General features: G+C 35.2%; 1 protein-coding gene across 2 annotated transcripts; it reads right to left on the bottom strand.

Moving 5' to 3' along the window:
* Positions 1–241: 241 nt before the first annotated feature.
* On the bottom strand, positions 242–16718 carry LOC105698998 (HEAT repeat-containing protein 6). 2 transcript variants are annotated; one of them, XM_023433643.1, is made up of 6 exons: positions 16438–16718; positions 15272–15520; positions 12649–12885; positions 11734–12562; positions 1518–1719; positions 242–700 (listed from the first exon to the last, which is right to left on the bottom strand). In XM_023433643.1, exons 1-5 carry the CDS (start codon positions 16609–16611, stop codon positions 1634–1636), a joined length of 1575 nt encoding a protein of 524 aa, XP_023289411.1. In that variant the 5' UTR covers positions 16612–16718; the 3' UTR covers positions 242–700; positions 1518–1633. The 2 variants fall into 2 exon arrangements, with proteins under 2 accessions (XP_023289411.1, XP_023289410.1); XM_023433642.1 differs by lacking the exon at positions 1518–1719.
* Between the last annotated feature and the right edge of the window lie 609 nt (positions 16719–17327).

Here is a 17327-nt window from a genome sequence, read left to right on the forward strand (position 1 = left end):
GGGAGGCAAGTGGCGCGCGCATCGGTACGGGAAGCAGATGGCGCGCGCGACGACACTAACGGTCGTTCGTCCTGGCGCGTGAACCGCGCATTGGCGCCTCACCTGAATAATAATTTTTTAGTAAACATGTACTACAAACAAAAACTTCATTTTACAAAGTTTTTGCAATAATGGTAATCTTCAAAAAAGTGTTTAAAACATAACGATTTTTTGTACCAACCGCAACGCATATTAGCTGTGTTTTTACATTCTTCTATTTCGCATTGTATCCCACATGAATCACCGAAGCTGTAATGGACAGCATTATCAAAATTATCTGTTTTTTTTTTATGAAGATAACCACTTTTGTATCAGGAATATTTAAAAAGATTAGAATATCTCGGTGAAGATAATTGGTTGTGAACTAATGATTGCAATTTAATGTCATTTCTTTCATATAAATTTAAATCATAATTCATTAAAATAACATTATCTGAAAAATGTCGGACGTAATTTTTTCATACTCGAAACCCATATACATCAAGTGGTTGAATTTTTCCTGTTGTTCCTGTTGGTATTTTTTGTACATTAACAATTTTATTGCTTGGCATTGTTTCCTCTATAACTCAATCACAATGTTCACTCCAGGAATTAATTAATAGTACAGTATCAGGTCCTAAATTTGGATAAAATATTTGTTCCAACCAAATTTTAAAGAGATCTAGAACAAAAGATAATTTTTACATATTTGCAGTAAATAAATAGATATAAACAGAGATATATTTACTTCTAGTCAATTTTCCTCATTTAGAAGGTTCCACGTGAACGTTTTCAGTTTGGAATAATTTAGTTATAACAATAGGACCAAATTTTCCACTTGGTTCTTTCAAAACCAAAAAAAGTGGCGACAATTGTTGCCCACAATCTGATATTAATGGTTGTATCGTATAACTATGTGTAGTCGACGAAACTGATAGCACCAAGCATTGCCCCTGGGTTTCCCTTTCAATGGCTAGTGTTCTCCCAGAGTGCATTTCTAATTAAAATCCACTTTGGCTAGAGTTATAGACGCTGTGAAAGCCAACTGCTGCTGCAGATATTTTAACGTCAGCAAGAAAGGTGTTTGCTTTTTGTTCAAGTTCTAAACGATTTCCCAATGATTTTCTCCCAATAAACTTATTTATTTTTCTTGACACAATTCTGTGAGCTTTTTTAAATTTTAAAAGACAAGTTCCACTTGCCTTAAATTTAATATCGTCAAAGTCTATTTCTCCCTTAGCTTGTAAAGCCTATCGGCGCATATCACGATCATGAATTATAAGATCAGCATCCTTTGCAACTTTAACCCTTTCCTTACGGCAGTCCGCTCCGCTGGAGTGACGCCACTGAACGGGTCACCGCGCCGCGAAGTGTGCACTTTGCTCGTACACATAGGTCGTCGCGCGGCCGCCGCCTATAGGCGGCACCCGTAATGAAAGAGTTAAAATTATCTAACGTATGTTGACATATTCGAGCTACTTTTTCTTTATAGGTTCTACCTTTATTGACTGTACGAGTCCAACGATGTAGTTCACTTATTCATGAGACTTTTCTAAATTTGTTTTGTACACTCTCGAGACTCAAGTTTTTCTTCCTTTTACTACTTCTCATGTTACTACAGCTCTACGGCTCTTTGTTTATATTCAAAATTAATATTTTCATCTTCTTGTGTACACTGATTCGTTGGTGCTTTATCAGGACCTGGAAAAAGATGTTATACTTCATCTTCAACGTTTTGGCATCTTGTGGCATCAAAAATCATTTCAACATCATTAAACTCATTCGTTGTATCGATTAAAATACTTTTTATTTTTTCTGGTAGTTGAATTTCAGCATCGTTTACTGCACATTCTGGTATTTGTAAACTTTGAAAATAAGCCATTAATAAATTTATAACATTTTTAACATTAATCCTCATTTTGAAACCTACAGAAATAACAATATATTAATGAAAAAGTTTATTCCTAACATAATAATTAAATGTTACAATTAATTATAATTAGTAAGAATGAAAAACGTCAAAGTACACCAGAGATATGAACATTTTGTGACGTTCCGGCTAATTATTATTGTTAGTTTTCGTAATANTTAGCGTAAGTAGATAAATATGAGGTTAATAACATATTGTGAAATGTATATGTTTTCGTAGGATATATTTTTTTGCGTTTACAAGATGTCAAATCGTATCTATTTTATCAATCTCAAAGTACACAGCGCGTGCAGTTCGAGAACATAGCATTTCGGCAGTTGAAGCGATAAGGGATAGCGCAAGATGACACGCGCTTACGTCCGAATGTGATAAATGTTAATCAAACTAATTTTTGAGCTGGTTGACTTTCAATGAGAAAAATAACGTCGAAGTTTGGCGCACGCATGCTATCTGTTATTTTAGAGAGGGAACGAGAATTAAGGGTCGATATGTAATAGACAGACAAATTTAAGTCGGGATATTGCAAATTTACTTGTAAAAACGTATTAAAATATACTAATGATTACAATTTTTTAATAAATTTTATTATTTACTTATTTAAAGAAAATCTTTTTAATTGAATTCATAGGTATTAATAGTTAAATTAAATACAAAACTTTTCATACATAATATTTACGCTTAAAATAGAAAATAAGTCATTAAAATTGACTTAAGGATGTTCCCCAGGAAACAGAATTAACGAATAGAATTTAATGAACCTTGGCAAAAGGTTAGATAAACATGTAACAAAATAGAAGAATGTAAAAACAAAGCTATTATGCGTTGCGGTTGGTGTATAAAATCGTTATGTTTTAAACCCTTTTTTGAAGATTACCATTATTGCAATAACTTTGTAAAATGAAGTTTTTACTTGTAGTACACGCTTACTAAAAAAATTATTATTCTAAGAATTAAAAAATGATGTATAATAAACTGAATAACAATTTTTATTGTTTGGATTCGTTGAAAATGTAAAAATCGTTTTATAATATGTAATTAAATCAAAAATATTATTTGCTTATGTTTTACTTTACATATTGTTATTACATACTACTTCCAAAAAATATCCTATTCAAGAATTTCTAAAGTAATCAATATTCAAAAATTCCATTGTGATTCACAACGATTATATTCAAATTACTTCTAAAGATGTAGTTTTTCGTTGAAAAAAATAAGGGTTGCAACCCCTCGGATCAAAAGTGCTTCTATTATCTTCTTTGCTTTTGCAAGAAGTAATTTCCATTTTGTTTGATTCTGAAACTCAAGACAGAAACACAGATACGTTACAAGAAACATATCTTTAAGGAAGAGGTGCCTTTAAGAAATAATAATTATTTTGTAAAAAAAATGGTGTTTCAAACTTATAATATAGAATATTACCTTTTTAATATTTCCAAAATGTTGTAACGAAATTAATATAATTTACATGGTGATTATAGGGTCCCTACATTTTAGGGGTAGTTATTCGAGCTAAGGATGGTTTTTAAAAATCCTAAAACACGTCAACTTTAGTTAACTATTTCATTGCATAAAATCTGGTAGCAGTAGTTTCATTTTGAATATTCGCCCAATTGCTTGTAACCGATCTGTGAGGCCTTTGCCGGGTTGTCCACGTAGTCTCTCTGGTGCGACAACTTCAGTGAGATTGGAGGGCCAGCGCTCGCTCTCTCGACCCGCAACCTTCGTCCAGGGCGCATCACGGAGTACTTCACGATACAAGGATCCAAAATTTGAGCAACAATTGGGCGACGTTTGTTACCGCTTCTATTACCTTTCCTGTTTTGTAAGGAGTAATTCCCAGTTTTTTTTTTATTTTAAAATTCCAATTAGAAGCCGAGATATATATAAAAAAAAAAAAGCATTTTTGAGGGTTATCATTTGGGGTGATTTTCTCCCCTCTAAATATGTTTTCCGCAGATATAAAGAAATACGCGTCTGATATTTTTTCATGATCTACAATATATCAAAAGATTTTTTAAATTGGAGATTTCGGGTCCGTAAGGTTTCCTTGTTAGTTGTGGGATTATAATTCATAAAAGTCAAGGCTTAAGTTTGAGGAACGCAGTTATACATACTGGAAATAGCATATTTAGTGATGGGCAAACTTAGGTCGCACTATCCCGCGTTATCTCATTAGAGGGTTCACATTTGATCAATTTCGATCCGCATAACGTCAAAGCAGACGAAAGAGCCATTCTCGAATACAACAGGTTACGAAGAAAAGATCACATGGATCTTTCAGATGTATCTGTATTTAGTCAACGTGGAAAAAAAATGTGTGATCAAATATGGGCAATTTCAAAAGATGTTACTGAATGCCAGGAGCAAATAAACAAAATGTCCTGTAATATTGCTGGATTACAAAATACTGATTCAGCGTGTTATGCAAATTCCACTATTCAATGTCTGTTTCACTGCGAAGCAATTAAAAGAAATATTTTGAATGGAAAAAACTGCAAGGTTTTGAAAACAATGCTCTGATACGATATGGAAGGCAATAAAATAATGAATTCATTCTCTCTACGTCAATATGTCAGAGTAACTTATGCAGAGCAAAGGCAACATGATGTTGGCGAATTTTTAACGGATCTCGTATTAAAATGTGAAGAGATAGCTAATGCGATTAAACATAACTTGGATATAAAAACCACGTGCTCCGGTTGTAATTATATTTTCACCGAAATATAACCAAATTTCATTGCCACACTCTCATTGCCCGAGTTAAATACGTTCGCTACCAGCGCTGCAAATATGCTACGTGTTTACTTTTTTATTTTATAACAATACCTTGCACTTATTTTTAGCCGAAACTGTTGTAACGGCCTATAAAACAACAAAATAGATGCCGACTGACCTTGGTCTGGAGATAATTTTTTTTTTGTCGGTAACAAGCAGGTGAATTTATCAGTTTGTTATGACAAGTATTAAGGCAAAGTGCAATATCTGTATATTTTTTTAAGTACTTAAATTTAATTAATTTAGCGTAAGTAGATAAATATGAGGTTAATAACATATTGTGAAATGTATATGTTTTCGTAGGATATATTTTTTTGCGTTTACAAGATGTCAAATCTTTCTAAGAAACCCCCAATAAAGAAAAGGCGTGTTGTATATACGAGTGACGAAGATATAACCGACATCACAAATCAATCAAATAATTCAAATAACTATTCCTTTACGGTCTATAAGGATGTGAGCAGCTTATCAAACTGTAGTAAAAATGAAGATTGTGAAGATAATTCTAATAATACTAGAGGAAGTATCAATGTTTCTCAAATTAGTTCGCAGTGGACAGAAGTAGATGCAGATCCTGCATTACATGACTTTATCGCTCAAGAAGGTTTAAAAGTGAATTTATTGCCAAATAGCACACCTTTAGATGCTTTTTCATTATTATTTGAGAATGATTTATTTTAAAAAATTGTGGAATGGGTAAACGCCCGCGCTATAATATTATTAGAAAAGACAGATATTTCAAATAATCCAATTTAAAAAAGTGGAAAAATGTTACAATCGACGAAATGAAAAAGTTTTTAGCATTATGCATTATAATGGGGAATATTCATATACCTAATGTTAAGACGTATTAAAATAAAGATATACTATATTATTATCCTATATTTGGACAAAGTATGTGCAGAAATCGTTTCGAAAATATACTTCGTTGCCTAAGATTTCATGATGGAACTTCTGATAAAACCTATCGCCTCCATAAAATAGATCAGGTGTTAAATCATGTCGTCACAAATATTCAAAATGTTTATTATCTTTAGATGAAAGTTTACTGCTATGACGAGGCCGTTTGCTATTTAGGCAATATATTCCATTGATGAAATCTAAATTTGGAGTAAAGATCTATGAATTGTGCACTCCTGATGGTTCCGTTTAAAATTTTTTATATATTGCGGAAAAGATACGACTAATAATGAAAATGGTCACGCTTACAGTGTTGTATATAAGTTGCTACAAAAGTTATTTGAGAAAAGGGCACACAGTTTACATGGATAATTACTACAGTAGTGTGCAATTAGCCGCTTCACTTTATGAAGACCAGACACACGTTGTTGGAACGCTTCGGAAAAATCGCCGAGGTAATCCAAAATTTGTAATTGACAAAAATCTAAAAAAAGGAGAATCTATTTTTGCTAGGAATAATAATCTATTAGTACAGAAATGGAGAGATAAACGAAAAGTTTTGACAATATCAACTAAACGCAATGCATCATTCAAAGTTAAGTGTAAAAAAGAATAGTCGTAAAGAAGACTTCTACTATTGTAGATTATAATTACAATATGTTAGGTATTGACAGATCAGATCAAATGATCCCCTACTATTCTTCCTCTCGTAAGTCCTTACGGTGGTAGATAAAGTGCTTTTTTCATATAATAGACATTACAATTTAGACACTTTTTCAAGACATTACATATTTGTACATACAACATCAATGGATTGTGTTAGTGTGTTTGTTACGTTCCGCTCCACGATCCGACGCAAAGGACCAATAAATGTTAAGTTGGTTTTGTTAGTTCGATTCGCGGAGGAACGGCTAGATAATTTTCTGGATGCGAAATGCGATAACGAAACTTAAACGTTTATTTAACACTGGTAATAATTTACAATTCAAGCGGGTTTAACAATAAGATTACGAAGTGAAAGTAACGGAACGATTAATGATGCCTAATTAAGCGGGCCACTAGCACGAGTGGACTTAGTGATGGCGCGAGAAGTTGAGCGCGTAAAATGGAGAATCGTTGTTCTCGCAGGAGATCTATTTTATCTCGCTAGATACCGCAGACGCGTAAAGTCGCGCGGGAGACCGAAAGACGCGGTAATGCCGGGACGCTGATGGTCGCTCGGCTGTTCAATCGAATCTGCTGTTTAGGACCAAAGTTTGGAAACAAGAGGGTCCCAGAGAGAGATTTTAGAGGCGGAGTTTGGAGGAAAGTCGACGAATTGCATTTTTGTATGCAGCCGATTGGTCAAGAAGAAAAGAAGAGGGAGAAGTTTTAGGCAGTTCCAGAGGCGTGAGTGAAGACTGCACATGCGGATGTCGTTAGAGAGCTTCGGAGAACCACTAGACGAAGAGTAAAAGAACGGACGCCATAAATTGTCCTAATTGCGGACGTGATCGAGAGGTACATGGGTTTCTTGGGAACTTTCGAATGATATTTTCCAGATGGGTTGAAGGAGACAGTTGCGGATGAAGAAAGGCGCGTTACGAATGGAGCTCAAAAGACGTGTCGCAACGACGACCCTACCTCCAGGGGGTCGACGCCGTTGTCGATCCTTGAAGTAGTGGTTGGCGCGCCTGGACGGCGCGACAGGACGCAGAGGCTAGCTTCGAACCACACGGGTCATGATTGATAATTACTAATTGAGCTCTTGTTAATTCGGCGCGAACAGATTGCTTGTTGGTTATATAATACAATAAAACGCATTTCACTAAAATTAATTACTTAGAATTTAGAAATGTTCTTGCTAAACAATTGTTAAATTTTGGTAGCATAAGAAATGTGCTTCCATTTAACAATACATCAGAAGCAATACATTTTCTTAAAAAATTGGATAAAAGAATAAGACGTCGTGTGTGTAGTATTAAGAAACTGCGAAAAGACACTTTTTATTCCAGAAACTCCGCTCCAGAAGTCTAGCTGAAGAACGCTTTATTGTCCAATGTTAGGGTAGAGGACATCCTTCAATCACGTTTAAAAATGCTCTACAATCTTTTTAATCGCATTAATCATTATAAGTATACAAGTCAATCAATTATAGAAATAAATTCAACGCATCTTTACCTGAAGTCAACTTACCAGACTTCGAAGCCGAAGGAAAAATATTTTGTGGACGAAACAATGTTCTTTCCACTACCGGTCCGAATGGGCCACTTACTTCATTCAACATTATCAACAAAGGTGATAGTAATCGTCCATCACAAGAAATTGTTGGTTGAATTGTGTAGCTATGTGTTGTCGACAAACTCGATTGGGCAACATATTCCACTCTTTTTTTTTCCTTCATATGATAATGTCCGTCCTGAATGAATTTCTAGTTGAAATCCACTTTGATCGGAATTATACACATTTTCGGTCCCGTACTGCGCTATCAGTGGTCTTACAGTGTTTATAAATTCACTAGTTGCTTTTTGTAAATCGTCGCCATCTTCTATGGTCTTCCTTGAAATAGATTTTGTTATTTTCCGTGACACAATACGATGAGCTTTTTTGAAATTATATAACCATTTTGACGATGCTTTAAAACTCACGTCGTTGTTTGTCTGTTCTCTCCATGCTTCTAGAGCCCATTTTTGGATATCTGCGTAATGCAATATAAAACCAGCGTCAATAGCATTTCATAATTTGTTTAGCGTAAATGTAGAGACATACATTAATGTTTCTTTTCGACATCCTTCATCATCCACTTGGGTAGCCCACCTTCTCAATTCACTAGCATCAGAAAGTTTTCTAAATCGTTGCTGGACGGTGATAAAATTTAAAATTGCTGGTCCAGAATTCTACTGCTTTCTTTTTATAGTCGAAATTAACCGCTATATCTTGGCAAATCGATGAAGACGGTTGTGGCACTGATTCGTCACTCCACTCTCCTTCTTCTTCAATATACTCCACCTCCCGTGCTTGAAAAGGTTCTTGAATATCCAATGTTGAATCTTCAGTAGTCTCGAACGAATTAAATTGGAATATACTGTCCATAAGAATCTTTTGAATAGAGTCTTTTAATAGTATTTCTTGTCGATTGACTTCAGTTTCCATTAAATACATCGTTTGAAATGTAGCTAACAAGAGGTTGCTCACGTTTATAAGATTTATAATCATTATGCACAAATAAATCATAGCATATCGACAAAATAATTTCACAAGGACGAAATCCTGATCAGAACTGATCAGCATCGAATCCAGTGCAGACTTTATAAGAACGCACGTCGGCGTAGACGATTCCAAATTTGATTTGATTGAATGCACCATTCTCGTACCTAAGGTATCCAATATCGCTAACTATATTTTCGTAAAAACAGTAAAAATCCAATTTTACCGTTTCACCAAGGAGATTGTATTACTAGTTGGAAACGGTTAATGACTGCGTCATCGGATCTGTTGCGAAACTGTTTTAGTCTCTAAAACTTTTTTTTAAATTTATTTATAAATAATTGGATGTTATAAATACTACCGACATTTTGGGGAATTAGCACGTTCACAAGATTTATGTACAATGAATTGGTCACGATATAACCCAATAAAGCTAGTCGGAACATACCCGTATACCACCTACATTCATTGTTTACAACCGATGTGTAAATATTTATTGGCAAAAAGCAAAAAACACGTATTTCTTCATTTTTTGTGAGCAATCACATCGCGTAAGTGGAACTTAAGTAGGAGTGCTTGTTTAATAGATATTACAAAAAAATGTCGCCTGAAGGGTAATTCACCCCCTGGGGGGGGGGGGGACATTGCTGGACAATAGTGTTTTCACCGTCCTTATACAGAATGCGTTTATACCAAGTTTCGTAGAAATCCCTCCACTACTTCTACGAAAATTATTATAAAAATCCGATTTTCGCCAAACTGTGGAGGGTTGTTTCATCCCTTAAATGTGGGCCATTGCAGATATAAAAAAACGTGTCTCTTAGATGTTTGTGTTCTTCAACATATATGAAAATCAATAAGATCGGGGGCGGACACTTTGGAATGTTTTTTTGTAAAACGTAAAAAACGGGTCTTATATAGGAACGAATTGCTATCTAGACCACTTGCAAGAAAGCGACGTCAGTGCTCATATACCGATTGGCAAGGTTGTTTCATCATCATGTGAATTACAATAAATCTATGTTAGTCATATTTCACCGGAGTAAAAGTAAACATATTTTGAATACATCCTTTTTTATCATATTTTAAAGAACAGCGAATATTTCAGTATCAATGACTATATTTTTGGTTAATTCGATGATCCGTACTATGAACCTTTGTAATCGTAACCAATAATTTTGTAATTAATACTAAAATTAGTGTATGTGTAACCTAAAATTACCAACTATAGGCACAATATTATTTTAACTTCACAAATTTCACTCAGTGTATCTCAATAGCAAGAACTATATAATTTTTAATTATTAAACAAAATAAAATAGCAAATGCCGATCCTTTCGTATCGGAAATTAAGTTTTTAAGTAGAGATTTTATTTTTATATTTACACATAAATCTACATCTCAACGAAATGACGCTGATGCTGCCACTTTCCACTTACTTTCTGATATCTTATACATAGCTATTGTAACGGGTCAGGTGGTTAACATGCGCCACTGTACATTAGGATTAGTAATTCGGCCCTATTCAAGCATGCGCGATAATATTTGCGAACAAGTAGGGAGGACCTGGGAGAGGGGACCACGGACCGCGAGCGCAAAGCCCGGCAGACGAACGCTCTCTTGAATCGGAACTTTCGACTCGATCGCAAGTCGAAGAACCGGTGTCTAAAACTGTACTCGTTAATTCGCGATCGAGGAGTTAATGCCACAAGTAAGTATATTCTTTTGCAGGACCCTTACACACCAACAGGTCTGGCACAATCACCACTCCTGCATCCTTCACCTCTCGTATTCCTCCAATTTAAACTCCTACATCATCCCATCGGTCTTGGTATTTCACCAACTCACGAACACCTTTTTCCACAAACCAAACCTAATTACCAATGTCCGCGACTGGCTAACATAGAATAAGTCGTACTAATCCCCGTAGAGCCAAGCTCCGGGAAGAATCATAGATTCGCGGAACTAAGTAGTCCGCAACCCGGTACTAAAACTCATTTAGTAAAAATAGATTTCGTTTAGGCTGATCAGCCACTCCCACAGTACGGGTAGAATTCTCAGAACAAGGTTCAAAAAGAAACCTCAATTCACCCCTCTAAGATCAGCAAGCCCTGCGTTCGGAATAGATTGCTGCACGCGGATCAAGTAAAACGGAAAGTCGGCAAACATAGTGCACGGAGTAGGGACTAACTGCCCTAAACTCTTAACAGTCCAAATTTATCCAAAAACCTGAAATTCCATTATTCCAAATCCTGCTGATTCAATGATGAAACTATAGAACGCACCGATAATGGGATAAGCCGTTCTCACTGAGAGTCAAATTCCCATCCTTCCTTTCCCTGTAGCCAGAATCAGAAAAACAGGACACACGATAATTGAATTAGGACTGCACCTAATTTAATTAAAGTGATCCGGAAAAGTGAATAATTTTCTGAGAAATTTAAATCGCCAATTTATGCGAAACGGTGCGGAAGCAAAGTCCCTAACGATAGAAAAACTCGCTAAATCCGGATTCAGTCGACAGGCCTCCCGACTCTCCATAATATTTACGCGCTCAGCTGATCGATCGTTCGTGAACGCTCTCCTCGCTCTCTCGCCAGTCTCCTTCTATTTCATATATTAGAATTTAAATTAATTTCGGTCTCAGGAATCGTGAGACTCGAACCCTCGAAGGATGCAGTTTTTCGGTGCATAGGCACGGATCAAACTGCATACCATTACACTATTGACTTCCTCTATTAGGCATTCATACTGAGATATCTTTTAGTCCGTGATATTCAGCAACATTAGACTTTACATATTTTTTCGATACCTCTTCATGTCGAAATGATGACTTAAAAAAGATAGCTTTTCGTCATCTTTTCAGTAGATGTGCTGTCTGGGTGAGTTCCCAAAATGGAGTTTATCAGACAAGAAATCCTTACCTTTGTAATGTATCTGCGATCTGCAATTTCTAACTAACTTTGTAGCAAGTCCTGGTTTCAACCTGGCGTAAGGTGTGCTTCGAGCGAGTGCAGCCACACATTTCAATCCATGCATACGTAGAACCATGTTTCTTTCAGTATTCAAGAGCAATGATAGAGCAAGGTGAAGCTCCTTTATCATTGCACTCACTGTACTGCAGAATGCAACGAATGAAGGGCGTTCAACGTCTTCTGCATGCAGCAGGAATGATCTTGCTCCATCGAGTAATTCCGTCAGTGTACTCAAAGCAGTTTGTCGGTTCTTCGAAACTGGTTCTCGTAGTATGTATCTACTTAGAACTCTTACGTTATCTGTGGAATCGTTAGCTACAATTTGTGGCCAATAACCAAAAATCTCACGACTCGATATGTTACGTGCTATGCCCTGAAGTAAATGAATTGCTTCAAAGCGAACCTTGGACTCTATCCGGTCAAGATTAACGATCTCATTCTCAGACGTATCGGAATCACTCGAGCATCTACACACAGGTTTGCTATCGATCCGAGTAGAACTTTTTAGGCTATCTGATGTGAATTTTCTTGTCTGTTGACTTTTTCCTTTAGGTTTGCGACTGAAATTTCTAATACACGGCATGGTATATACAGTTTCAGGAAGGTTCATGGTCGCTGGTCGAATAGGCTCAGGCTTCATTAACTGATAGCCTTTGATTCCGTGATACATGTAGGTTTGAACAGCTCCAAAGAGTTTCCCAACTTCATCAGGACTTTGGGATAAAATTTGATAATCAACCACAAGTATGTGGAGAATATGTAGGCACAGACATATCGTCTAGAAAATAGAATTTAATCGTTACAGGCTACCCAATGATGAAACGAGTGTCATGCACTATGGCGAAATTGACAGAGTTAACTTACTTTGTTGTAAACTAATTTATCTTGACATTTGTAATCCAATGATATAATAATGTTTGAAATGACGTGTGCAGTAGTCAAATTAAATTCAGGTAACACTAATGACCTGTCGTCACGTTTTTTCAATAAAATAACTTGTATGCATCGTAATGCAAGAACACTGGTTTCATTCCATGGAACAATTGGATCATTTATAAATTTGAACAATTGGTTTCGATGACTAATGAAGTCCTCTAAGTTCTATTGAGATTTGTAGAAAGAATAAAGATTTTTTGAAAATATAGTATAAAATATGAGGTACAAAGTGTATCATGCTCCTAACTATTCACTAAAATATAATAGTCTTATACAAATGAAGTATGAAATAATCCTTATGATATGGCCATGCCTTTCTCCAGTGCGTTTCCATCTTACAGACACTTCAATTACGAAGACACCGCTACAGTTCGGATCAGTTACGACAAATGTTCATCATAGTGAAAAAGCAAAAAAGTCCAAAAAAGAAACAAAGTAACAAAACTTTACTAAAGTTATAAATTAATGCAAGATTTTGACGGGTGACTAAAATTACCCATAGGATATGGCAAGCATGCACTGATGGGTGACTATAGTCACGGAAGGGTTAACTATTTTAATAGCAAATTTCGAAAGATATTCGTGATTACAGATTTTATCAGCAATAAAATAAATTAGTGTAAATTATTAATATGTACTTATTCACATCATGATACAAAACCAAATGGTATTGTACAATTTAAAACGATAAATTGAACTTAAAGAAATTGTTCATTAAGGTGATATGAAAGGCGCTGAAAAATTTAATCGACGGCGATAAAATAAAATTCATCTACAGCCTTCTTGGTGGTCACTCCATTTTGGATACTCAAGTGGTAACATAAGCTGACGTGCCACGTTACAGGCATTTGTATTTATGTTGAAGTCTGTTGCACTCTATGTTGATAATTATACAAAATAAAGCATTCCATATGTCATTTCGGTAGAGTAAATAATTACTATAAAGAGATAGAAGTAAAGCTGTCGAAATCCTGTGGATTCATGATTTTTGATACTCTAATGGACTAACGGCGCCATCTGTGACGTTCAGCTGTAACTAAATTTTTGCTTTAAAGACCCGTGTTACCCGCGAAACAAGCGTTTCTTACAATCGTACGTGAAAGTATTTGCATATTTTCCCATCTGACTCGGTAATATTCAATTTCTATGGTATTCTAAATTGTTGGAGTTAGATCCTGAAACACTTCATTTACGGTTTCAAGCCTTCAAAAAGCGTAAAACATCAAAAACGTGCACGGATGACGCCATGTTAGTTCTAGACAATGATGAATCAAATTTCTTTTATTAAAATTGAAATTTTATAAGTTTTAGGGCCTACTTAAAGACCTCCACATTCACGTGGTAAAATTTGAATCGAATCGATGCACCCAATGCGGAGAATACTTTCACGAACGAATAGGCCTCTCAAAGATATATATAGACTGACCCTTTCATATCACCTTAGGGGTGCAATAAAGCCAGATCAGCCACATTGAATTCATATATAAGAAGCGAGGAAAATGCGTGAAATTCCCAATCGATATTTGACTACAATTTTGACGGTTTTCATGAATAAAATGTGGATGACGTAGTGATCAGTGGACGTATAAAATGTGGCAGCCAGTCCGTGTTTGCGTTGAAATTGTGTTCATTGTCGATCACTACGGAATTCTAACCTCGTCAATCGACCAATTTTTTTAGTGATATCTTGTTTCGTAATGCACGATCCGTCATAAACTGACTGGCTGGCACATTTGGTGAATCCCTACTTTCTTTGTGCCATAGTTCTTGTTAACAATGTTATCTACTTCGTAGAATACCGATTGAAATTTTATGCAATCTATCTATTTATCGCCTCTGATGTGAATTCAACATGACTTACATGACTTTACTGGAACTTCAAGGCTCGCGCACATTATAGCCGGGACGGGCCGCAGCGCATTAAAACATACAATTTTCGTTTTAATTGTCAATTGACACCGTATGCGTCATACGTTTGTCAAAATGGACAATTCCGATGAAGAACTTTATTTATTTAAAATTCTTTTCGATGAAGAAAGGGAAAAAGGGAAAACTAAAAAAGAAAACGTGGTACATGATATCACAATATTTGCTAGAAAAGAATGTTATTTGTAGATAAAAGAAAAAAAAATAGGTTATGCGTCGATAAGAATTTCTGAGAGCCTATATGTGCTAACAGTATATTGTAAGCAAATTTTCAAGTCGCCCATATACCAACAGTAATGACATGATAATTACTTGCAAGTTCAAAACTCACGCCCCTGTGCAATAAATGTTTTGCATTCCGTGCGCTATTGCACAGATCCGTTGCACACTTTAACGGAATGGACTGGGTCACAGCAAGTTCGCGAAAAAATCCAGCTAGCGATCAATCCATCGATGTGGCTGCTGTGCCCCGTATGTAATATGCGATAGTTCATATAAAATCTATGAAATCAATCCCATGTGGATTTTTGTAATGCGATGCGTTGAAATCCACCCTGGCATAGTGTGCGCAAACCTTTCAAGGTACTTTTAAATGATTTCTACTAAAAATGAATTAAATGTATACCTTAGCACTATTGCTAAACATCTCAGTTGATAAGGCACTATGTAGTGTTAAGAGAACATCATGATGTACAATATTATTAGAGAATTCAATTATCTGTTTTAGCCATTGAATGCAAGCAGCAGATGTACATTCATCAAAGCTATAATCTATTTGTATTAGGCTTCGAAGTAACCAGGTAAAGTTTTCCACCAAGGATGTATCAATTGGATGTGTGAGCTGACACAATCGTTCAATGAATTGTTTTATCACCTGCAATTTAAAATTAACAAGTACATAGTATTATACACATACTGACTTTTCCAAGTAAAATTAAAACTGACTTAAAACTTGTTATGTTATAAAACTATGAATATACAAAGAACATCTAATGTAAACTTTGTAACACTACTAATTTTTACAATATAAAGTATTTAAATATTTATCACTGATTTTCAGATGAAAATGTAAACTAAAAATCGCAAAATATAAAAGTATAACGTTACCTGACATTAGCATCCATTGAAATTAATATTACCTTTTTTTTTTTTCATACATCTTTAGCACAGATGTGCTACAAACATTTTATTATATAATACGAGTCATATAAAACACAAGGAAAGTCTGTCAATGTTAACAGAGAGAAATAGTTGAGTACTCTATCCATTGCAATCTGTTACTGTCCATATAATTCAAAATTTTATCAGGCATCATAATGTGATCGTTCGCATTTTTCACATTTTATTTGTGTATATATAAAAATAAATATATTTCGTCCTTCAAGGAAATAATCTCTATTTTGAAATTAATGAAATACACACAAATTATGAATCGAATATTTAGATTAATACGTTGACTACAAAGTGGTCACTGAATGAATGGCAACTGCTTTGCAGTGGTGACTACTGTAGCAGTCAACGTGTTAAATAATTTTGTCTTACCATGAACAAAGTAAATGTTCTTGTTTCACCCCTTGGCTTTGGATATTGTTAACTATAAGTCACAGTATTATAATTTTAGATACTTTGTATAATCAAATGTTACTTATTTAACACAGTTTATACATGACATTTTCACACCCGTAGTCCTATGTTGAAGTTCATGCTCTCCCCCCTCAAAGGGCGTATTGTTTCCATTTCCATAAAAAGACAAAATTATTATAATGTATTGAGAGCATGGTATATACTCACCACATTATTTTTAACGGCAGTCGTTTTAAAATCCAGGGAATTTATCTCCTTTAGGTAACCATTAATTACATTTTTATCGACACTTTCCACTAGCACAGCAGTATGCATTTTTGTTGAAAACAAATAAAAATTCTTTGCTACGACATTTAAGGAACATATTTGTTCTGGCGCCATGACGTGTTCATATATTCACAAGATTCACTCATGGCCCTTGACTACATAAGCAGAAAGATGAGAGTAGCCAGGACCAACGGGACGCCAACTATCATATTTATTACACACGAGCGCCATTATTCCTGCGGATGCTCATGGCAGAGATGAGTAGGGAGACAGAGATGAGGGGAGTAGAGTTCGAAAATTCTCGGTAACATTAAATTGGAGAAGGTAACTGTGAAACATACCGTAAGTTACCGGGAACATTGAGAATTTAAAAGAACGTTAATTTTGTTACTTATACTTTAGGTTTCTTCGTTTAAATAACTTTTTTTTTTTCAATCAACTTCAAAGTTCAAGCTAAAGAGTAATAATTACTATTAGAAAATATCGATTATAGGGTCGTATTTACCATCAGCTAAAAATATTCACGTATGTACAACTTGACGGAAAATTCCATGCGATTTGTTTCAAACGAACTGATATTTCATTCTGCGACGAAGCGAATGGGAGGTTTTGATTGGCTACGGAGAACGTACAACGGAAATTCCCCTCTACTATGTTTCTCTATAGCTAATCGAAACCTCTCGTTCGCTCTGTTGAAAAATTCAAATTCACATAATTTCTCGATAAAAAAGGCTTTGGAGAAATGACCGATAAGTTACCGGGAATTTCTCTTCGTCTCTGACGTAACTTACTGGATTTAGAACTCTAGCTATATCGCATTCGATGCCTCA

Source organism: Orussus abietinus, unplaced genomic scaffold (assembly GCF_000612105.2).
Source record: "Orussus abietinus isolate OABI.00-Male unplaced genomic scaffold, Oabi_2.0 scaffold948, whole genome shotgun sequence".
Classification (NCBI taxonomy): domain Eukaryota; kingdom Metazoa; phylum Arthropoda; class Insecta; order Hymenoptera; family Orussidae; genus Orussus; species Orussus abietinus.